Source organism: Podarcis bocagei (genome assembly GCF_964188305.1).
Source record: "Podarcis bocagei genome assembly, chromosome: Z".
In the NCBI taxonomy this organism is placed as follows: Eukaryota; Metazoa; Chordata; class Lepidosauria; order Squamata; family Lacertidae; genus Podarcis; species Podarcis bocagei.
In genome coordinates this window covers 45,452,541-45,477,629 of record NC_138140.1, presented here as the reverse complement: position 1 = coordinate 45,477,629, position 25,089 = coordinate 45,452,541, and the positions used below count along the sequence as shown (strand labels likewise).

General features: G+C 41.8%; 1 protein-coding gene across 6 annotated transcripts in view; it reads left to right on the top strand.

Moving 5' to 3' along the window:
• The window catches only part of AFF2 (ALF transcription elongation factor 2), a 393,570-nt gene that overhangs the window by 291,290 nt on the left and 77,191 nt on the right, over positions 1–25,089 (top strand). For all 6 annotated transcript variants that reach the window (XM_081178936.1, XM_081178935.1, XM_081178934.1 and 3 more), the window contains one exon: positions 11,448–11,485. In XM_081178936.1, coding sequence (XP_081035062.1) covers positions 11,448–11,485 — 38 coding nt within the window. The remainder of the gene's footprint in view (positions 1–11,447; positions 11,486–25,089) is intronic.

The window sequence follows — 25,089 nt, the reverse complement described above, 5'->3', positions numbered from 1 at the left end:
GAAGCCAAGCCAGAGCACAACTAAGTGCAGTACAACCATCTTCTCAGAAAAACTCTTCACAAGGTCAAGAGGTCAAGACACGAAAGCTTTAGCAACTAATCCACACCTAATGACCCTCCTAAGTGGTACTCAGAATATCACTCAAGTAATCACTCAAGATATCCCTCAAGTAATTAATGAACAAAAGAAGAAAAGGCACATTAACCTAGGAACTTCCTATCTGCCCAGAACGTTGGAGGCTATACACCACACCCCCTCAACAGTATTTATAGGAACTCAAACACTGAGATCCTGCTCTGTTCTAGTAACAAGAAGCCGAAAGCACCAGCCTGAAGATGACGAGTGAGACCTCGTCGAAACGTCGCCTAGACACCCCAACTCTTACACGGGAAGACACCCGAAGACACCAAAACCTACATTCCTGTACCCGTGAAAATCTACGAAAGCATATATATATATATATATACACACACTTATATATACATATATATATACATATACTTATATATACATATATATACGCTCATATATATATATACTTGTGAAAATTCACCAGCATTTTAGTGTGACTTTTTCCTAAGTATATGCAGCTTTGTCTAATATGCATATTTTTGCAAGCAATTTCCCCTAATACAATGTATTTTTGTGCATTGTTTTCACTAACATATTTATTTTTATGCACATCCCTAAGCATTTTTGTAGCTATTATTTGGTTGGAGAACTGCATCGCAAAATTCAGATGAGTGTGGATTTTGAAGGATAACTTTGTTTCAGTTCACATGCTGTCTTGAAGAGAGCAGATTGGATAGATTTGTCTTTAAAAGCAAACTGAATCAATTTCTTCCTCTGTTCCTACTTACCACTGACATGTAAATCCCAGAAGTAAATTTGGCTCCTGGACTGAAAAAAGTTCCAAATCCCTATTATATAGAATATGAACCTTCATAGGCAGTCTGACTACAGAATGCTTCAGACAAATAAAGAGAGTAGACCTTTTCTAGAGCAACTGAGAGGCATCTTATTTGACAGAATGCTGGCATAGATGGGCCCTGGTCGGATCCAATCCGGCAGTTCTTAACAACCTTATAATTAACAGCAAGATGAGTGTTAAATTAATCAGGTACCAGCTTCTCAGCTAGAGAGGTGTATATTTTCTCTGGAAAACACATGTCCTAAATAACGATTTTTCTGTATGGCAAATGGAGGCATGGGGAGAATGTTGAATATATGAGACACAGGAGACGAGAGCCATTGTTACAAATGCAGTCTTTTGATAAACAGCCTTTGCATCACCCTGAAGGAAAGGCTGACCTAAACCGTGACACTCAGACTCCCAGATGCAAAGTTGCCAGCTTCTTGTCACAGGAGATTAGGGTAAGGGCTGATATTTTCCTCTGGAGACAATGCACTGAGCTGGGGGCACCATCTTGCAGGAACAACTCTCAGTCACTCCACTGTACCAGTTTCCCTGAATGCCAAAGGGCATGAGGGTCATTTTCTCATTGCTTTGACTGCAAAGGGCCTTCCAGAATTCCCATAAAGTCAGCTCAGCTGGGTCACTGAAACTATCCTCAAGATCCAATTTAAAAAAAAACAAAACACATTGTCCAGTAGCACCTTAGAGACCAACTAAGTTTGTTCTGGGCATAAGCTTTTGTGTGCATGCACACTTCTTCAGTTACTTTGTCAGACCAACACGGCTACCTACCTGACTCAAGAACCAATGTAACAGTGGAAAAGCTGTTGGGACTTGGCACACAGAGACCTGGGTTCAGATTCTACTCATCTGTGATTCTGTTCATCCATCTGTTGGCCTAACATAGATCACAAGATTTATTGTGAGGATCAAGTGAAATAATGCCCCTGTATATGCCACCTTGACCTTCATTGTGGAAGGGTAGGATACAATCATGATGGCAATCATCAGTCTTGAACTGCCCTTTACAAATAGTTTTATGGGAAAGAAGGATTGGTTGGTTGGAATGGTATAGGTAGGACACTTAGACTGCATTCGGACAGCACATTCTTCCATTTTCTAGATCTTCCCTTGCCTGTTATTTATTTGCATTTAATGATATCTCTCACTCAGAATAAAGCCATTTCTGGAATCCTAGGAAAATCTAGTGGAAGTTTAGTGCTCATTTCTGTGTGAATTGCTTTCGGGGGCAGGGGGGAAATCAACCTGGTCAGACTTGAAAATCATGGGATGAAATTCAGGGCTGCATTGTGGCATACAGTTCTCCCCGCCATTTTCATGGGTAAATCATGTGGGAACAGTAGGACGCAGTTGCCACCCCATGCCCACTAGTTTGAATGTAATTTAGTATGACATGGTGTGTGTGTGTTTTTTAAAGAGTTCCATGATGCAGGAAGTATTGCAGTGTAAGAAGAATGCTAGAAACTGGGACACAAATACTATCATTTTATATAGATATAGAAAGCTTTTCTTCTTAATGTTTAAACAACAACACATATGCAACAACAAAAACTCCTACTGCTTTAATAACTATGATGCTACCCAGAATATAGCCATATTATATAACCAATTAAAGAAAAGGAAGAATCCAATGCAATAAAGGAAAAACAGAACAGTATCAGAAATCAAACTAGTCAAAAGATTTAATATGCTGTAGGATAGTGTCAATTATCCATGTTGTTCATATTCATAACAAAACAGTGTCAATCTGCTGTTTTAAGGTTTTCATTTAAAGCAATCTGCCACACCATTTTATGCTATGTCATAAAAGTTGCCCCTTCCAATCCCTTCCAGAATGTGGCAGTCACCAACCTTGGCCACCACCTGTAAATATTCAATTAATGATTTAAAGCGAACATTCAAGTTTTCACCATGAAATAAATTCAACCTGGCTAGCTCACTTGTCTTTTGTAGGTGTTGGCCAGTAAGTTCACAGATCTCCGTAAAGACAGGATAAAAGATGGAGAGAGATTATCGTATTTCCAGCACTTGTCATAGTCAGTCTCTCAGCCTAAGCTACCTCATAGAATAACAGGGGAGCAGAAGAACTGCATATGTTGCTTTGAACTACTTACTGACAAATTGGACAAAATTATAGTTACATATATATATATATATATATATATATATATATATATATATATATATATATATGTAAAGGTACCCCTGCCCATACGGGCCAGTCTTGACAGACTCTAGGGTTGTGCGCTCATCTCACTCTATAGGCCAGGACACTTCTGGGTCACGTGGCCAGCGTGACAAGCTGCATCTGGCGAGCCAGCGCAGCACACAGAACGCCGTTTATCTTCCCGCTGGTAAGCGTTCCCTATTTATCTACTTGCACCTGGGAGTGCTTTCGAACTGCTAGGTTGGCAGGCGCTGGAACCGAACGGCGGGAGCGCACCCCACCGCGGGGATTCGAACCACCGACCATGCGATCGGCAAGTCCTAGGCACTGAGGTTTTACCCACAGCACCACCCGTGTCCCATATATATATATATATATATATATATACACACACACACACACACACACACACACACACACACACACACACACACATATTTCCAGGAAGCACATGCTATCTTACAAAATGACTGCAGCATTGCAGCAAATCCTACCCTGACATACTGATGATACATGTGACATTTCAGTCACATGGCACATTCTAGGGGATATAGCTGTGAGTATAAAAATCATAAGGAAATTACAAAGTGAAGTGGTGAAATTGTCCGCCTCAATCTGCTCTCAATTTTCCAATTACCTTTAATTATCTTAATGTACATTTTCAGACTCAAAATTAGCGGCAGCCACATGATGTAACCCTATTAATGTCCTAAGGGTCCACTTTAGGCTCTTTCAATTCCATTTCTGTCCTTCACAGTATGATCTCTCCTCTCAGACCTTGTTCTTCCTGAGGCTGTGAAACCATGGCTGAGCTGTGCCACTTTAGGCTACAGGAAGTCTCTGCCATCACGGAATAAGCCTCTGTTCCAAAACAATTAACAGCACATGGGAAATTAGATGCCCCATGGTGAAGGGATTTGGCGTAAGTCTTCTCCCTGTCATACCAGGGCTGCAGATATTTATTTAGATATTTATAGGCTGTGTTTTCATAATATTACAGCAAGGCCATGTATAACATTCAAAATTGCAGCAAGATCAATAAGAACATCAATAAATACTGGTCAGGAAAAAGGAAATTGTGCTTCAAAAGCCTGTCTGAATAACACCGTTTTCAGGATTCTGTCTGATTTCTTCCCAGCTGTACTGGCAAGGAGTTCCTCAGGGCAGGGCCCACCACAGAGGCAGGGCTCAGTCCCCAGCAAAGGCCACCCGAAACTCAGAGATGTGGGGAAACACCAGAAGTTCCCCATCAGAGGAGATCTCAATGATCAAAGTAAAGCAGAAGGTATCCGTTGTTTAGTGCTCCGGAGGTGTTTAAGGCTTTGTGCATTAACACAAGAACCTTGAATGTGGACCAGTATCAAACTGGGAGGCAGGCAGACATGAAGGAAGCAAGGAGTCAGCATGAATGGGCAGCACTATTTTTCTAGGAAAAAGAGGTGTTGGGACTCACCATGAACGCTTCCCTTGTTTGCTTATAATGGCAATGGTGCCCACCAGAGAGGTGCCGGAACTGAATTCCAGTTACTAGGTTGGTACCATGATGGCACAGGGGCAGGGTGGGGTGATAACAAACTTGGGGCTGGTTTCATGTTGGTTCTGCCTGTTCCTGCTTTCCACCATCTTGGTACCATCATAGTAAATGGCAGTAACTCTACTGTTGGAAGGACAATGGCATGGCACTGCCCAAACTCACCAGATGCTAGAGAGAGAGAGAGAGAAATTTACCCCTGGATTGTAATGAAACTTCAAAGGGATTACAAAAAGAATGAAATAATAAAATTACCAGTAAAAAAGAACAGTTCAAAACAGCTATCTAAAACATTTAAAATAAATAAATCTTCAATAAGTTTAAAAAATAGATTAGAATGCATGTCATCGTTGTACATACCTGGAATGGCTTGCTTAAACAAAAATGTTTTTAGCAGGTACCAAAAAGAGTACAGTGAAACAGCTTGCGTGATAAGAGACTAGTAGTGGTAGATAGATATAACCCCCACCTGCTTCTTAAGGTGCTGCTGCCCAGATAGAGCTATATGGCTTCAGTGACAACTGGGCCTTTGAGTACTTGGGAGTGTTTAGAAACCCCCTTCCTGCTTCATTTAAATAAAAACAGAAGCACAGAAATCATTATTAATTGTCTGGGGGGTGGAACCCTTGCTAAGCCTACATTTATGTAGGTTGAACAAATATCCCAACTGAGAGAATGAGCGAGCAAGGTATCTGAAATCCTTTAAATTAATAATCAAAAGTTCACATCACGTCTCAGACAAATCAAACTTAGCCAGGAAGACGAGAAGCAGAAATTATTAACTCTGTAGTCAAGCTGATGGAGGTTCAGTGAGATCATTTTGTTCAAAGATTAAAGGTGATGAGTGCTAAAGTAATTGAGGAGGATGACTATGACAATATTAGACTAGAACCATTAAAGTCAGTAATGATCAAAAGTTAATTATCAAAGCAGAGAGAACTACTCAATGCAGACAATTTGTGTCAATAGCTAGCTATCCCAAGAAAGAGAACTGGGTGAGAGAAGGGACTAATTTGGAGACAGTATTTTCTTATAATGACGTTACAGCAAAGATGCATATTTCAAAGGATGTTGGCTACAAAAAGAGAGATTAAGAAAATAATGCATTTTCCCCCTGATCAAAGAATAATAATTATCTCTAATTGGCAAACCTGCTGCATACAACATGTTTTCATACAATGTATTTTTGCATTCAAATGCAACGTGTACTCAATGAAGCATCAATGAATGGTGCTTTGATTACAGTATTCCTCATAGTGGCCAGATTTTCTATTTGTTTCTTTATTAGTGGGGAGTCCCAGCACTGCCTAAGGACTTTCAGAAACCAAAAAAAAACATTGTAATTTTAAAGTGGACAGTGTAGTTTTGGAGCTTGGAATAGGTTTAACAATGTCTTGATATGTTGTCACCAAACTTGACACAAGGGTTCCCGTAGTGTCGGTGAGGGTCAACATTGATGTTTTCATGCTGGACTCCATTTTAAATCAAGCTGGTAGATTAAACTGTTACTTTGGCATGACTTCTCCCAGTTTTTGGCGTGAAAGATCTAAACTCACAAATTACACTATCCATTTAAAAATCACAAAATTTGAGAGTTTCTTTAATTAATTTAAAAAAAGCATGGCCAGCTCCAGGCACTCCTCTACTATATATTTTAGGGAATTGCTTGTCTATTTCTTCTCTATGCATTTAGACAACTCTTGAAATAAAATCACCAAACAATTTTTCTTGTTGTTATTTTGTTATTTGAATTTCTGGACAGGGCTGGGCACTTCCCACTAGCTGTTACTATTTTAAACTTGTGTGCTGCCTTGTCACACACAAAAAATGGCATCTTTGCAATGCGCAGAAAATAAAAATGCAGCAAAACAATAGTGACAATTTTATTCCAAAATGTAATATCAGCATTTCCAGAAAGCTTTCAATAAGCCCAAAATCAGCAACAAAGTCCTGTGCAACCTTAAAGACTTTAAAAATCTATTATGATATAATAAGCATTTGTGTGCTAGAGTCCATGATATCCATATCTGCATTTTTAATAGTGTTTTAATAAACAATCCTGTAACATTTCATTTCAATGAACATGACATCAGCATTTCAATAAACCATATAATGCCAGACCCTATAAAGGAGCAGCAGAAATAATGAAATCTATCCTAGTAGCAATAAGAAACTGCTTAGCAAAACTGAAGAGAGTAGACACAAAAAGGGAAAGGGAAATCTTTTGGACCCTAACAGAGACTCCAAAAACCCTTATTAAGGCAATATATTTATTAAGCTAACCAATAGATTAAACCAGAGTTGGGCAGAGTTGTAGCTCAGTGACAGAATATCTGCTTTTCACAATTCCCAGCATCTCCAGGGCTGGGAAGGATACCTTGTACGTGAAATGCTGGAGAGTTTCTACCAGTAAGTGTAGGCAGCATGATCCAGATGGACCCTAACAGTGTGACTCAGTAGGAGGCAACTTCCTATGTTCCTATCACAAAATATGGGGTACACTTTTGAGTTCCACAGAACTTTAATCAGGCTGGGCGATAATCCAAACTGGGGTGTATGTGTATGCATGGCCTTAAACATCAGCACATTTTCCCCCTTCCCATCTCAAAATGGCTCCCATTTGCCAACTAGCCTGTCTTAGCTTCCCTCTGGTAGTGCTCACTTCCTTCATTCCGCCTATCTGTGGCCACATTGCCTACACCTGCTGCCTCTTTTATATCATCCCTTTGGTTTTTGTTTGGGATAAGCAATCATGTCAGAGCCAGCCCTACCATTAGGCAGAGATGGCCACCTCAGGTAGTAGATGCTGTGCAGGCAGGAAGCAACAATAGTAGCCCCTCTCCATGTGCCTAAGGCTTCCAGTCTGCTGGAGAACAGAGCTGTGCCACCCTCAGATGCAGCGGAGGATACCATCCCCTTGCCAATGTTGATTCAGCCAACTTTTTCACGTATGGTAGGGAAGGTCCTTCACTTCAGACTGCAAAATGTCTTGGGCCGACCCTATATGCAGACATTTTGGCAGAGGGAAAGGGTCTTGTCAACTGGCTGCTGGCATTGGGATCAGAGGTGCTTACCTTTGGTGGACACACCTTGAGGCCACAAGATTCCACAAACTCAAATGATTGCTTTCTCGTTCTTGAACCTTTTCTGGCTCCTCAGAAAAGTCTACGACACTATTTTTAGTGGCAGCTTTGCTGTGTTCATCAAAATAAACTGCATGGTGCACACTCGTCTTACCAGTTTGTAAGTCCAAAATTTTTTATCCCTTGCCTCCAGAGGTGTACCCCACAAGGATACCTGCTTGTGCCCTGGAGTCAAGCTTGTGTCTATGTTCTTTGGGGACATGGTAGTAACATAAACTTCCAAACACACATATGTGTGACAGGTTGGGAATTCTCCCATGCCAAAGTTTGAAAGGTGTGCGTTTAGCTCCCTTGGTTCTGGAGAAACACTACTGTGTTTGCTGCATCTGCCCACAGCTTCTGTGGCAGGGATGCATTCTTTAACATGCATCTTGCCATCTCCATGATGGAACTAAACTTTTTCTCAGCTATGGAGTTCTGTTGTGGTGTGTAGGGAATGGACTTGTTGCATGGGGTGGTTATAAACAGAACTGTGTAGCATTATCTTCCACAGAAGCAGAGTATGTTGCAGCTACAGAAGCATGCTGAGAGGTTGCCTGGCTGGATCAACTCATTAAGGACTTTGGGTTGGTGAGCAAGGTACCTGTTAAGCTGCTAGAGGACAATCAGAGTTGCATGAAGCAATCTCTGAGTGATAAGTTCCACACAAGAATGAAATACATTGGCATAAAGTACCACTACATTTGCGAAATGATTCCAAGTGGACTTGTGGAATTCTCTTATTGCAACACCAGAGAGATGAGGGGGATTGTTTAACAACTTTGCTAAGTTATAGAACTTGCTGGTGCAAGTTAGGAAGGATATAATAAAATAATATAGCCCCTCCTGCCTCCCTAAACATCCCATCACTACTGTCAAATTCCTGATAGCTTTTTCCCATCTCCACTGAGAAACCAGTTGACGAGAAGAGGGACATTGAGAAGCCCACAGACATATGGCACATTATATAGGTAGAAAATTCAGAAGCAGCAGATTATGCCATCGAAATATGTGTGTGTGTGTGTGTGTGTGTGTGTGTGTGTGTGTATATACATATATATATATATATATATATATATATATATATATATATATCATCACACACACACATATGAACGACATTACCGCTAAAATCTCCAACAGCTTAAACAGCTTGATAGACTCTAGCCATTCTGCCATCCGTGCCCCCAGCTGTGTTGCTTAGCAACATTTTAATTCAAGAAGAATGGATGGAGATGAAATCCCTGCGGAGAGGGAAACAGAAATAAGAGGGCCGTTGACAGATGATCTGAGTTGTTTCTTCTAATATACTGTGAAGATCACCAGCTCTTTTCATGAATGATAAATGGACTGTATACAGATCAATGGATTCAGCAATAAACTGGAACCAGCCTCTGAATCTGAGGCGGTGCAGGCCAAGAGGCCTGGATAGTTACTCATTTAGAAGATTTGGAGTGTGTTTTCTTAAAGGTTTCACAGGAGGAAATTGATCTGAACATTTGGTCATCCCATCTTGCCTTTTTCTGTTGATGGCTAATAAAAAATAGCTTTGGAGAAAGAATCTATTCTGCCATGATAGATATAATTCTTCTGATCTCATTGTTTAAGACTGACAGTAGCTAAGATAAAGTTAATTTCTCAGTTGCTGCAATAATTCTAAACAAATTTACTTCCTGGTTTGTTAGATCTGTGCCAATTTGTGATGACCATAAAATCTAAATTTTAAAAAGCATAAAAAACTTAGAGTGCAATTCTATGCATTTCTATTTGAAAGTGAGTCCCACTGGCTTTCAGTTAGTCCCCCCCCCCCACACACACATATAGTGTTGTTGGCTAATAATATGTAACTTCAGACTATTAAACTGTGTGTCTGTTTATCTGAATTTCTAGAGTATTGATGACTGGAATTCAAAAACATTTAATCAGGAGGGAGAGGGTGATTAAGTCATTCTGTTCAAAGTCAAACTCATACAAGCACATGTCCACAATCCCGTTCTCTCATGCAGGCATGAAATCCATCACAGCAATGTCTTGCGTATCCACACATTCACAAGCCATTGGCCAAAGGTGAATGGAGAAGTGGACACCATTTTGACCCAGATTAAAAAAGTTTTAGTCATTTTATGCCCTTGCCCATTATGTTTAGATTCTTGATACAAAATAAGAACATAAGAATGGCCAATGACCCGTCCACTACCCTGCTTTCACAGGGGCCACCCAAATGCCCAGAGGAAACTCTCACACAGGACCTTAGCACAAAAACATTTCCCCCTCCTGTGGTTTCCAGCAACTAGCATTCAGAAGCACTACTGCCTCCACAGCTGCAGGCAGAGCATCCCTATTATGGCTAGTACCCTCCGATAGTCTTATCCTCCATTAACTTGTTCAATCATCTTTTAAAGCCATCCAGGTTGGGGGCCTCCAGTGGGAACGAGCTCCCCTAGGGCTGACTATTTGTTGTGCAAATTTTAGCCATGTAAAGGAACTCAAGGAGAAGCTGTGGATTTGGGGTGATTTAAAAACAAGCAAACCCCTAATTGCCATGGTATCAATCAAGCCCCTTGAAGCATAGCTGTCAACTTTTCCCTTTTCTTGCGAGGAATCCTATTTGGAGTAAGGGAATTTCCCTTTAAAAAAGGGAAACGTTGATAGCTATGCCTTGAAGTGTCTTGGTTTTGACTTTCCCCCTCACTCTACAGAATTTAACACCCCTTTGTCCAAGTCCTTTGCATTCAAGTCTGTCCCTACTCAGCAGGACAGCAAAGTCACATTCCTGGGGGTTTTGAGCCCACCTCACCTCATTATATTTGACATAATGCCTAAACATATTCTCAGGCCTAGGCACAAATGAATCTACATGTCTGCACATGGTTTAGCCATTTCAACAAATGTGTTAAGGTGCTGGCAGCTGCTGCACATGTATGCAACCTTCTGAACCGTATGTCAGTTTGACCCATTTTCAGATAACAGAGCTCCAGAAGTTCAGCACTATGTGCACTTTGCCCCAGCTTCTGGTTAAAATATGTGCATTGCTTGACTGGCAGACACAGATTAGCCAGGATCTTGAGAGAGACTCAATTCACAAGTAATCCAAGCTTGTGTGGGAGATGCTTCTGGTGAGCACCGCACTCTATGGTCCTGCATTCATTACCATGGTCACAGGAGCAAAGGTGATTACAGACGTCTCTGTTACCCAGCTAGCGCCATTCCTCCCAGTGGGGTGCAAATAGCATTGGAAAGGGCTCCACAATCCACTCTGTCCTTGTGGCCACATTAAGGTTACACCACAGAGGCTGCTCCTCAGTGGTGACTGCACATGTAATTGATGCCACTGTGAGATCCCCAGCATTCACGCCATCGCTTTACCATCTGCCTCTCTGAGGTTCTGTGGTGTTGCAATTTTTCTACCAGTCTTCAGCACCACTAACCCATTAAAAGCGAAAAACAGTTGTTTCTCTTGCTGTGCTTCCTGCTTAATTATGGAGGCTTCCAGTACAATATTGTGCATATTCATTTGCAGTTCTCAGAAATATGCTGGTGTCTGTGTGTGTGTGTGTGTGTGTGTGTGTGTGTGTGCGCGCGCGCGTGTGTGTGTGTCTTAAGAAAATATCTTGGGTTTACCTCTGTCTTTCTAAAAGGCTGCTCTTGCTAAGATTAACTAACGGCTCATTCACTTTCCTATTTTTATAGACTGCAGAGAAGACAAAGCCTCGAAACATTCCTGTAAAGTAAGTTATTTTTAATATCCCTTTGAGAGAAAAAAATCAGGTTTAATGAACTTCAAGCAAAAAAAAAAAAAAGGAAACCCCACACCTGGGCAATAAAAACATAGTGACTCAGGTTACTCTGTAGTCATAGCCTTTTCTCTTTTTTTTTAAGTCCCTGATCAACAAGGACAGGTTTTACATTTTCCATGGCTCGCTAATGGCTACAGGCTCCAAGTTGTCCCTGGTTTACATAAATTAATATGTGTCATCTATGAATAGCTGCTAAATGATATTATAATCACATTCAGTGCAGAGATCTCCTAGCCTTGAGGGGGAGTGTGCCCACGCTAAAAAGATTATGATTTTTAATTGCAATCTCTGGGAAGGTCTGACAGAGGGGAAATAACACAGAGTATGTAGGACACATGGGAATAACATTTTGCACCTATGTTCCTGGGCCCTTCCTAGCCTGTTGCTTATACATATGGAAAACGCTCCCATGTGCATGAAAAGAGCTACAAGATGAGATAAGCAGTCTGCCAGACATTGGCTTCAAAGGCATCTCAGATTGTATTTACTCCATTGCTTTGGAGGCCCCTTAATTTAATGTTGCTGATAATGATGTAGAGCCCACAAAGTCTGTGGTGCCTCTCAGGGTAAGTTTATGCAAGCCCGACAGCAAGATCCTTTTCCCAGAGGATTTGCAGGAGCCAAACTACACCTTACTTCAGTTCATAGCAGTGTTTCTGCTGTGGTTTTTAAATAGCACCTGCAGAGAGGTTTGACAAGAGCCATGGTGTGCAGGGAAAGGCAATGAGCAATTTCTCCACATATCACTGTCCTGATAAAAAATTACCACTACCACCCCACACCTTCAACATACTGTCAGCTACAGAAGGGAAAGTGCTTTGAGCATCATCTACTCCCAAACTGTACCTAGAAGTGTCTTAAGGAGTGGGTGGTGCACAATAGTCATGGTTTCTGTGGGGTTTGGATCATGTGAATGGACCCAGCAGAAGTGTGAGACTTAAGGTGGTGCGGTAGGGAGTAAGATTCAGGTGTACGGCCAACCAACCAGACTAGATCTCCCCAACTCCATGTATTATTTATGCTCTGTTGCCTTTCTATTTGAAATATTTTCTGAATGCATCCTTGGGTTTTGCTTCAATTAGTTCCCATGGGAGCAAATTAGGCATATTAATTACATTCTGCTTGGTATTTTTGATATGTTTTATTAGTTTACCCACCTGTGCAAAGTTACTATTTTCCCATTAAAGCTGCAGTTCTCACAGTGCAATGTAAGCCTCTTTAATGAGGCTCTTTCTACCAGGGGGTCTAAATGCCTCTCTCTCCTAGCCTGGCTTACACACAGCTCTTCATTGTGGCTGCCTACACACCATACATTTAAAGCACATGGTTTCCCCCAAAGAATTCTAAGAACTGCAGTTTAATCCCTCACAGAGCTACCTTTCCCAGCATCCTTAACAAACTACAGTTCCCATGATTCTTTGGAGGAAAGTTTGCTGCCTGAGTCTCCCTGCTTTTTGTCATGATTGAGTTAGCGCTGGGGAAACCCCCTAGTTTTCAGTGGGCATGCACCACTGAAATTACGTGCGTCAGCTTCTCAGTAGGTTGTGTATGTGTGTTGTTTGCTTCCCCAGTTATCCCAAACTTCAATTTAAATCAGATTTGTGGGACTGTAAAGTGTTTTCTGTATCCAAAACTAAGAGTTGTCACTTGTTGAGTTGTGCATCCTTACTTTGGGTTCATAGAATCTTAGAATTGTAGAGTGGAACCCCCTACAATGCAAAAATATGCAGCCACCCCATATGGAGATTGAACCTGCAATCTTGGCATTATCAGCATCATGCTGTAACCAACCTAGCTACCTAGGCTGTGCCGAACCAAACTATACTTAGAGTAGACTAAATGAATTGATGCACCAACAATAATTATGCATTGATTTCAGTGGATCTGCTCTATGGCTAATATTGAATACAACCTTCATCCCTTATTATACTTTGGAGACATTTTCATGATATACCGTAGTGAAGCACATTAAATTCATAGGACTATAGTGTTTGGGGGTCATCTGTTCCAGGGGTTTTGAATTCAGAGGCACATTTAGAAATCTGAGAAACTGTTGTAGTTGCCACAAAATATTCTGAGGGGGGAAAGATGATGCTCAGGACCCCTTCCCATTAAAAAAAATAAAATTAAAATTGAGAGAGCCAGGGACCTTGAGGGACACAGGGGGGTGTCTGAGGTGCCCATGGATGGAACATTAAGGACACCAGATTTAGTCCAGCTCCTTCCCAGTTCAGGGTATACAACAAGGATGGAAGCCAGCAATTCCTGAAGGACCATACCTGATTTATGATGCAGATTGCAACTACAGCATCTCTGATATATGGACCCTCACTCTCTGTTTAAATACCTCCAATGAAAGAGAGCCCATCACCTTTGCTGTTGAAAATCTTTCCAGCACTTGGAAGCTTCCCTTAATGTTTACCTGAAATCTTGCTCCTTGCCATTTCCACTCCTTGACTGTACTGCTGCATTCTGAGGCAACAAAAGGATTGGTCTGCTCTGTTTCCTTTACTGACCTCCCTCCACACTGTCTGTTAGCATAGACAGACTGGTCAAAAGCATTGGCAGGTGTGGCCAATGGGCATAACTGGCTTACGTTCATTGATTTCAGCAGGTCTACTCTAACTGGGATGAATACAACCCATTAAAACATGGGGAGCTGCTTCACAGAACATTGGTCCATCTAATTCAGTGTTCTTAGTTCAGTGTTGTTCACACTGACTGGCAGCGACTCTCCAGAGTTTTTCAGAAGAGGGCATTCCAAGCCCTAGCCCAGGATGTCCCAAGCATCCCATGACAACTAATTGTGCACTCCAGAATGTGCCACAGAATACCTGGCCAGTTTATTGAGTTTCATTCTGGAAAGCACATGCAAAGGTTTCCCTAAGATGATGATGATTGTTGTTGTTATTAATAACTACTACTTCAGTGTAGCAGTAGGAAAATGCTATGCTAGAAGACACGCCTTTTGTAGAAAAACAAATATATGTGTGTGTGTGTGTGACAAAGAAATGAAGGCTCAGCTTGTATGGAGGAAGTAGGCTCCCCCCCCCCCATGCTGTCACTTCTGTTGTATTTTCAAACATCATCAAAAATTCCCCTTGAATGTTAATCTTCTTCAGCTGTGCTCAGCACTGTTTAGTCACTTCCATTGTCACCACAAGTGAAAGATGTCCATATTCCTTCTAGCATATGTGACTTATCACATACATTTTTAAAAACAGGGTTCACTTATTAAGACATATGTGATAGTATACTTCTGGAAATGTGAATGGCTGTTGGCTTAAAGCCACGCACTAATAAGTTGAATTGAATCTAACTACAGTTGACATCTGCTACAATATGAAAGGGAGGGGGGTGGATGAAAGAAAGGTTCTCAGTTGTCATTAGTGTAAAAATATTCTCTGCACTTACATGTTGCTGACATCATGGCTGTCTGCTAGAATCAGATTTCATTCAATGTTAAGGAATCGTTTAACACTGGGTTTGGGTTTTGAAGCTTTGCAGGAGTACAAAGGAAGTTCTTTGAAGGGATTCATCATCAGGATTGATGTGAAAATTAAGCACTTCTCCGACTTCCTTAGAGTAGTGTTTGAACCTGGCCACATACTTTGATCAGGATGTTCAGGCATTGGGGGCTGCTGTGTCTACCACTACAAAGAACAGGGACTTTTTGGTAGTGGCACCCAAACAGGGCAATACTTCATTGCAAACGAGTCAGTTAACCTCTTCATTCTGTGGCCACTTTCACATGCCATGCAAAGCTGTAAACCAGCCCTTGCCAACCCGGTGCCCTCCAAAGGCCTTGGACTACAATTCCCTTCAGCCTCAACTAGAGACCCTCCAAGTGTCCCTATTTTCCAGGGACGCCCCTTATTTAGAGAAGCCATCCCGGTTTCTGATTTGATCCTGGAATGTCCCACTTTTCATTGGAGAAATGTTGAAGGGTATGGAGTTATCTGACCCCAGAGCTGTCTGAAGACAATCCTATATATGGAAGTTTTAAAAAAAAATGTTTAATGTTTTATTATGTTTTTATATATGTTGGAAGCTGCCCAGAGTTGCTGGGGCAACCCAGTCAGATGTGTGGGGTTTAAATAGTAAAATTATCATTATGGAATGAGACGTCCCTATTTTCATCAGAGAAATGTTGGAGGGTATGCAACTAGCATAAACTGTGCTTTTGAAAGATGTAAGATCAGTGGCTGCAGCACCGATGACTATGTTCTACCTCCCATGCTGGAGGCAGTATGCCTCTGATTGCCAACTGCTGACAGAAAGAGCAGACTGTTCTTTTTCTCTTATGTTATGGTGGAGAATTTCAGTAAGCCACTTTATCTCATCCCTCATTTTCAAGTATCTGCTGCTTTTATGGCTGGCTGACTTATTGGCTATTTCTATAATTAGTTTTTATGGTGGCTTATTGTTTGAATGAGGGGACGCGGGTGGTGCTGTGAGTTAAACCACAGAGCCTAGGACTTGCCAATCAGAAGGTTGGCAGTTCAAATCCCCGCAACGGGGTGAGCTCCCGTTGCTCGGTCCCTGCTCTTGCCAACCTAGCAGTTCGAAAGCACATCAAAGTGCAAGTAGATAAATAGGTACCGCTCTGGCAGGAAGCTAAACGGTGTTTCCGTGCGCTGCTCTGGTTCGCCAGAAGTGGCTTAGTCATGCTGGCTACATGACCCGGAAGCTGTACGCCGGCTCCCTCAGCCAATAAAGCGAGATGAGTGCCGCAACCCCAGAGTCGGTCATGACTGGACCTAATGGTCAGGGGTCCCTTTACCTTTAATGAAGGTTAAGGGTAAAAATAACCACCCCTTTTTGGCTGGAACTGCAGTAGCACAAGCTGGCTGCTACTGAAAAATGTGTTTGCTGTATTTCTTTAACTTGTTTTATGGAGGATAAATCTATCAAAGGCTGCTAGCCATGATGAGTTTGCTCTGAATCCAAAGGAGGGGAAAGTGCTCTTGCGCTTGCAGATTTCGCACAGGTATCAGCTACCTGGGTGGCCACTATGAGAAGAGGATGTTGGGCTAGATGGGCCTTTGGCTTGATCCAGCAGGGATCTTCTTTGGTTCTTGAAACAGCAGCTTTTGCTTTTTCTTTTCCGCTTGTTATTCCTGCAATGAGATTTTAGAAAGAAAGGCGGGGGGAGAGAAAGCAGATCATCAAGTATTTTTGTGACTGTAGGCAAAGCATTCTTCTATCAGAAGATTCCCAGTAGAGATATAAGAATGGTCAATAGAGTTAATCAATTGAATATTGTTTCTCCACCCCACCCAGCGCAGCTTCAGAGGCCAATATAGCCATGGTTGTCTGTGATAATTTGGTCTTAGCTTTAGTCAATTTGCCATTGATTTACACTGCAGTTGGGTGGCTGTTGTTTTTTGAAGGATGATTTGCAAAGCAAATGGCACTAAGGGTGTTTAGCTGGGTTCAGTGGACCAAAGCAATGACAAGAGAATGTTGGGGCAAGGCTGCAAGACCTCAAAGAAGCGACTTCTGTTTCTCCCTATTTCTCATTTTCCCAGTCTTAGGTTCAATTCACTCCTAGTATACTCATTTTTGTATGCAAATTTGCCCCATATGCAGATTTTTGCAAGCACGTTTCGCAAATATAATACATTCCTGAATATAATGCGATGTTATTTTCACTAACATATATGCTTTTTAATGCACATACTTTCATAAATGCAGAATATTCTGCAACATGTTTTGCATAATATTTAGTTTATCCATCAGTTTATGGAGTTGCAGCTCATGTTAGTTCTACTCAGAGTAGATCCACTGAAATTAATGGAGATGTATAACTTGGGTTTATTCACTTCAGTGAGTCTACACTATGTAGAACGTAGTTGGATATAACCCATAGTAAAGGGAAGAATTTGTCTTCAGTAGTTACACAAGAAACAGATGTAAAGCAAACATGAAGTTACACCAGATCCAAACCCCATTCAACAGCAGGGATACTGCTTTGTCCAAGCAGGGCAAACCAATCCTTTAAAAGAGTGCTTTTTGCCGGGTTGCTAATTCATACAGAGAAGGATTTAGGGCACTGTGACCAGTTCTACCGCACGGGGAAAGGGAGCAGCTTCCCAAAATTTGTAAGCACTGAGACATGAGAGCTCTAGAACCCTGCTAGAACCTCACATCTTCTCAAAGCCCAGTGACTCCCTTACCCAGTTTTGGGAAGGCAGCATGAGGGCTGGATATCAAATTTTGGCCTCACTCAGGACATCACATGGCCAAACTGAATGGGCTTAGGATCCAGCCTAATTTCACACACCCAGACCCAGCCCTGCCACAGCTGTTTTGGTTGACATTCATGGGCCTCAGCTCAGGTAGCTGAGCTCCATCTAAACTGGGATGAGCAAGTTTGCAGTGGCGTAACTTTTGCTGAGCCAGGGTTGGGGACTTAACTTCAATTGATCCTGCAAGCAACCAGCTGAGCTGGATCTTGCTAGGCGATTGCCCCCTCAGTCTTTCCTTTTGGAAACATTGAATCACATCTGAAATTGCAATACTATCCCACACGAACACACACATACACCGAGGTTGTGTACATACCATACATTTAAACACACATAAAACACAAAGACTCATGGCAACTGCAGTTTGCCCTTCACAGATCTACAGTGCTCAGCACTCTTAGCAAGCTAAAATTCTCAGGATTCTTTGGGAGAAGCAGTGATTTCTTTTCTGGGGGTACGCAGTGGTACACATAACCCTAAACATTTTGTGAATCTTTGTACTTTTGTCCATTTACTGTATTTATTTTTACCGATTTGAACTATAAAATGGTGATTTTCTTGAGTCAAAATGAGAGACCCCCCCCTAAACATTTTGGGGGGGGGGAGCACTGGGGAGAAGACATGTGCTTTAAATGCTCTTGAAATGTATGGTGTGTACACCACCTTACTCAGTGAAATCTGCTTGCATGTGTATCTCAACAAGAAGCTTTCACCTATGCCTTAAAAGTCTAGCAATTCTATGTCAACAACTTTTATATTTGCATGAAAAAGTGAATGAACATATTGTGTTTCCTAACATTATAATGAATAAGTAGGGTTAGAAATATATGTAGATATCCTTCCCCTCCCCTCATCTCCTCCCCACTTCCATTTAGGGTCAACTAATACAAAAGAAAGAGGAGAAACTAGCTAAATGTTTCAAAGGATAATAGCACAGCAAGGTTAATTTTGCTTCGTGCAGCATTTCCAACAATTGAATTGCCTCTTATCCTCCCTCCAGGGTCGCTCCTGCGCTAGCAATAATTGAGGCTGATTTTATTGGAAAATCACCTCTGGATGAGAAACATACTCTAGAGGAAACAATGCATGGGAACAAATTGGCTTTCTGGTGCCAGGGCCATGTTGGGCTGGCCAGCAGAGCTCTAGCTCCCAATCTGTCTGTGCGTTCATGCAACAAATTCATTAACAACCCTTCTGGTGGGGTGGAAGACTCGCCATATTTGAAATGTTTGCTTTTGAATTGTTTTTATTTATTTTTCCCCCCTCCAGAAGTTGTCAGATAAGAGTTTAGTGAACAAACTCAGCTTCTTCATAATATTGCTTCCTTTTTTAAATAATAATAATGTGTTAATTCTGGTCAGGAAGTTGCAGATAATATTAATTTATTGATTTATTATTATATTTATATCCTGCCCTTCCTCTACAAGGAGCCTAGGGTGGCAAACAGATATGCGGTTAAAAAATGAAAAGCAAAAATAGATTAAAACACTGTTCTTCAGCCAACAAATGCCTGGGTAAGCAGGAATGTTTATGAATTCCTCCTGCAAGTTGATAATGATGGTGACAGGTTCACATTCCACAACCCAGGGACCCAACACCGAAAAGGCCCTGCCATGGATTGGTTCACCAACCAGACACCAACAAGGCTTCCCCTCCTGATCTCAGTCTGAGATGGTTTGCACTGGGGAGGGCACCCTTTTAGGCAGCTTGTACCAGAAAATATACTGGAGCAGAGAATGGCAACCCTTAGGAAGAGTGCTAGTGGACACATTTAAATAGTGCCAGTCACAAAATAGCTGCTCTGGAGGAGGAGCATGGCAGAACATAAAATAGTAGCCAAATCTTGAAGGAGCAGAAAAAGGCAGGATCAAGAAAGGTGCAGATGTGCCCACCATCACCAATCAAGTTACTCCATCAGTGGAGGAAAGGGTACATACACCAGTCACTGCCATGCTTACTCATAGTGAGAAACTCTTTATACATCTCTGTTAAGAAGTGACGGGAGGGAACAGGTCCAGTCCCACCACCCAGTAAAATGTTGGCATGTTTAAGGGTGTGTGGTCAAGTACAGGAGAAGCTGAGCCAAAGCAAACAGAAAGTGAGAGGAAGTACAACCACTTTCCCTTGCAATATGGACTATTGAGGGAATATTACCTGTGACATTTTGTGGACCTGGGAGGGAATGCCAATGGCTACAGTAGCATCCATAGAAGCCACGTTGGCAACACCTAGCTTTGAATGTTGGAGCTGGGCCCATGAGGGCTGCATCCAAATCCCAACTCGCCATGACACTCTCTGGGCACTTTGTGCTACCTACACACACTCCTCCTTTCCTGCTTCTCAGGGTTGTTGTGAGGGTAGAATAAGAGTTGCCCTTCTGCCCCAAAACCCTGACTCATTGAGGGAAGCGTAGATTGAGAAATGTGGGGAATGCTTCTCATAATGCTTGGTTGTGGGCAGTCCAGGGAATGGGCTGGGTTTGGGTGCAGGAGTTATGTGGCCCCAGGATCTGGGCTAAGGAGAATCTAGCAGGAAAGGGAGAAAATGTGGGTCATGAGTCCCACAGGGCAGGCACATGGTGGTGGAAGGGGTGGTGGTGGATGAGGAACAGCAGAGCAGAATCTGGCAGATGGAATCCCTCCCTGCTCCAGGTGGGCTTTGACGGTGAGGCAGGAGTTCCAGCTGCTCTTTTCACTCTGGTGAAGGAGATAGTGTTGCCAGAATCAGGATGTTGATACACAGCCTAGGGTGGCTGGACAGGATTCAGAGGGCAAGAAGGGAAGAGAAGAGAAGAGACACAGCAACTTAGACATAGCACACACCCTCAAGCAAGACATAGCTGCAGAAATTGCACTCCTCACAGGTTAACGCACCTCACCTAGGTTTAAAAGCTTGACAATCGGGCAAGACAAGCATTGCAAAACTCTGCAGCTTCCATACAACATTAACCACCTTGTCTGTGACTCTTCAACCTTGGTCCTGGCTTTTAGACTGGGCTATTTTCTGCTCCTTGTGGCTTTAAAGAAGTTCTGGAACTTGAATAGCTCAGTGCTTATGAAGTTGTATCGTTTTTCTGCTTTAACAAGGATCTCTGCCTCACAAGTAAGAGCCCCTGTCATCATATTTTTGGGCAGGAGCAGGACACCCTGTTACAATTGACACAGCTGTCAAGGGCACCTGTTGCTCTCGTAAAGTCCTAACCTGGAGGCTTTTGTAACAGTACCAAGTCAGAAGAAACCAATGGGATACATGGGCAAAGGGGAGTTACCCCGGAACCTGCGAGAACATCACAACCTTGGGACGTTAGGAACTTCTCAATCTGTTGCCTGAGTAGCCCACCCCAAGAGGCAAGCAGAAAGAAACAGATTCGGACACACACACACACACACATTCAGTTCAAGTGTCAACAACTCTTGTCAATAATGTTAGATAATGATTAAAGGCCCAATGAAGAAGAACAAATAAAGACAGTATTACAGTTTAGGAGCAGAGGAATTTGTAAATTCCTCCATTGTTTTGTTGTTCTCCTTCTTCTCTTCTCTTTCACTTTCTGTCTTTCCCTATTGGGCATCAAAGTCTTTGTAGAGTCATGTAATTCACACTTTCCTTATTCAGGTATTGGCTCATCCATCAGGTCCTACCAGCTGGTGAGTCTTTTTAATTATAGGAGTTGGCTGCCTGGACAGCACTGTGCATTGACTAAGGGACCTACATTCAGGTACATACACAGATTACCCAGACCATGCCAGGAGGAAAAGTAAGCATGCTGCAAATAGAGTGCCTTATGTCCCTGAAGCCAGATAGAAAGCAGACCTGGAGCTTGTGTCTGTGCCTTTGCTGACCATGGAATGGAAGGGCTAATGATGAGGTCTAAAAGGGCTGATTCAGGCAGATGAGGCTGAAGATGGCAGAAAATCAGAGCTATTTTTTTAAGCAAGACAGATCTCTGATAATCCTTACCCTCTCAGAGTCAGCTATAATAAAAATGTCAGAAGGCTAGGAGAGCCACTTTCAACTATACTTTTTTTTCCCTACAAGGAGGGCTGAAAAGGGATTTTTAATTTTCCTGGAAAACTCAAAAAGTATAACAAATACATCATCCCACATGTAAATCATCAAGGATAACAACAAAATAAAAATATAATAATAACTTTCTCTATCTCATTATCTGTCGCTTTGAATTCTAAGAGTGCAATTCATTGGTGCAATTCATTGATTTGTTCATGAATTGGAAATAAGTAGTTGTTTTATTTGAGATGGAGCTTGTTTTCTACAAAGTATAGAAGCAGTTTACCCCAATCTAAATTCTGGAAGGTGAGGAGAAATGTAGTCTTCCTCAGAGTAGACCCAATAAAAATAATGAACATGGCCAACTATTAACTTAAATGGGTACCACTCCTTAAGTACAGCTCAAGTGGATACAATTTGCAATGCATATAAGCCAGAGGAAAACACACCTACCTTCTTAAACAGACACACACACCTGTCTCTTTAGCTACACAAATAACTTGGATGTTCTCGAAAATGCTTTGGGGCCCTGTAATAAGCTTGCTGTGCTTTGTACTGCAGAGCAGTCACAGCTCAGTTCCCAGGGAATGTCAATGAGATGATTATATATATATCAAGCTCCCTGTGTCAATCAAAGGCAGCTGAATCTCACACAAAATTAGTGTGGACCATACTCCCTTTGATTCAGTTTCCAGTAACCAGTGCCATGATGTGTAGCAGCTCCTCCACAGTAAGAGTCAGATTTGCCTTCCAAGTTAATAAAAAACGAAAAGGAAGGGAAAGATCCTGTTCATCTGGTATGTCCAAGCAGGAACTATACACCCTGCCTTAGGGCCACAGAGTCATGCATCCTACCTATGCCCCCAAGTTCCTTGCATGTGTCAGCCTCACCTTCTCTTTCCCATGCTGATGTTGGGATGGATAAATATGTCAACTTTAGTTTCTCTCCATTTCTCAGCTTTCCAGTCTTAATGTCCAGTTCATCATGTTTCTGTATGGATTTCGGCTGTGTCCAAAGCCTTGTTGTTAACATATAAAGTCTTGAACAACTTGGGGACAGCTTCCCTGAAACACCTGCTGTCCCTTACAGAAAGGAGAGGTCACTTAGGTCATCTACTCTTTGCACTGCACTCAACAGAATATCATAGGGCATTGATCCAACAATTGGCATTTTCTGCTGTTCCCCCATTCTGAGGAATGCCAAATGGAAAGCAGCAAACATCTATTGCTACACACATCTTGTGAAGAGCTAATTTTTCTGCTCAGACCTTCCCTGACCCATATGATAGGACCGTGTTTTATGAGTTTAAAACCTCAAGATTTCTCTTTTATCTGCTTTTATATGTTTCTATGCATTTTCATATTGCTGTTTTACTAGTTTTGGGTTGTTAATATAATGTTTGTTTTCTAATCTGTGCACTGCTCAGAGTTTTGAAACCTTAAGTGGTATGCAAATGCTTTTAAATCAATAAATAGCAGCTGTATTCCAGGGACTTGGTTCATAGCTTAAAAAAAAAAAAAAACGGTGAAAGATGTAGTTTTAGCACCTACATTGTGATAGGAGGCGCTACATCATCCTATTTCAGTGAGGGTTTCTAGGAGGGCATTGTGTCCATAGATAAAACAGTCTTGGTATTTGTGTTGCCCAAGCCGCTCCTGTGCTAATGGTTGAGTATCTATAGTAGACCACAGTTCGGTAATGTGGTGCCCTGCAGATGCTGTTAGACTCTTATCAACCCCAGCCAGAATCACTTGTAGTCCTTGGAAAGCACTATGTTGTCTATACCTTCACAGACCCACACAAAGAATTGCCTTATACTGATATTGGTCCATCTAGCTCAGTGTTGTCTCCCCAAGGTTTTAGGCAGGGGTCTCTCCCAGCACTACCCAAAGATGCCAGGGATTGAACCTTGGACCTTCTGCATGCAAAGCAGAGCAGAGCCAGTGAGAATGTGATCAGGGTCTAGCATGTATTGTCTAGGGAGAGTCTTAGAGGCTTGAAAGAGGAATTCCTACTATATACAATTAATCTTATGAGAAAGTAGACCAGAAATAAAAACTGTCCTTCCCTCTTAAGAAAACTGTAGCAACAAGAATGTTATTTTCAACATAGTTGTGTTTTTTTTTAATTAAGTTGATGAACTCTTCCCAACCACCAGCTATCTGTAGTCCTGCAATTACCAAAACTGGTGGAAAGAATAATGGCAAACTTGTACATGAGATCATTCAAAGCCTCCTCTTAACCAAGCGTAGCTGCTGCCTCCACTTTCTGCATTGGCTGTCCATCCTGCACGTTAATGTTTCGGCAGTTGGCTACAGTTTTGTGGGGCTGCTGCTTCTTTTTCTTTTTTTAAATGCAACAGAGTTCTTTCAATTATGCAGCCATCATAAGTTTTGCCAACATGGAATATGGATCGATTTGTGTTCATTAGAGCACAAAATTAAAATTTCATTGCAGCAACTATAAACGTGTTGGCTCAAAGAAGTCAAAATACTTTCCAGTGTGAAATCTTGGATTAAGTGTCATTGGCAAGCTCTAACTTTTTTTTTGGTATGCTTTTTTAAAAAAAGAAATGTTATTTCTGTGAGATTCTGCCTTCATTTCTTTCTATCTATCTACCTAAACACATATACAGCACATACATTTGTTTTGATCTATGGCCATAGTAGGAACCTTTGGCCCTGCAAATGTTACTGAACTGGAAACTCCCACCTGCTAGGGGATGATGGGAGTTGTAGTACCACACAATCTGGAGAGCTAAAAGTTCCCCACATAGAAAGAATAAGGTACAATCCTACTCATAGCTAGCTATGAGTGAACCCCATTGAAGGCAGAGAGAGCTTACTTTTTAATTACTTAACAAAATTGTAATTGTAAAACCTACAAGCAGTTTCCATAAAATATATAAAAAGTTCAAAACAAGTCAGCCTTAAAAAGTTCAAAATATAAATGAATCAGCAGTTAAAATGCACTATAAAACAAATCTCACGTATTAAAATGTGTGCAAACTTTACTTTTGAATAAACATGCAAAGTACCAGGCCTAAAGACCAGTGTAAACAAAAGGGTTTTAGCCTGGCACCTGAAGACTGACAAGGATGACACCAGGCACATCTTACTGGGGACAGCATTCTGTGGGTGTGGAAGCACCACAGAGAGAGCATGTTCTTATGTGGCAACCTTCAACACCTCCCTTGGGTGTTGTAGATGGAGAAGAGACTGTTTGCATTGAGGAATCTGGTTATTTAGGCATGCTTGGAAGCCTTCTTCATACCT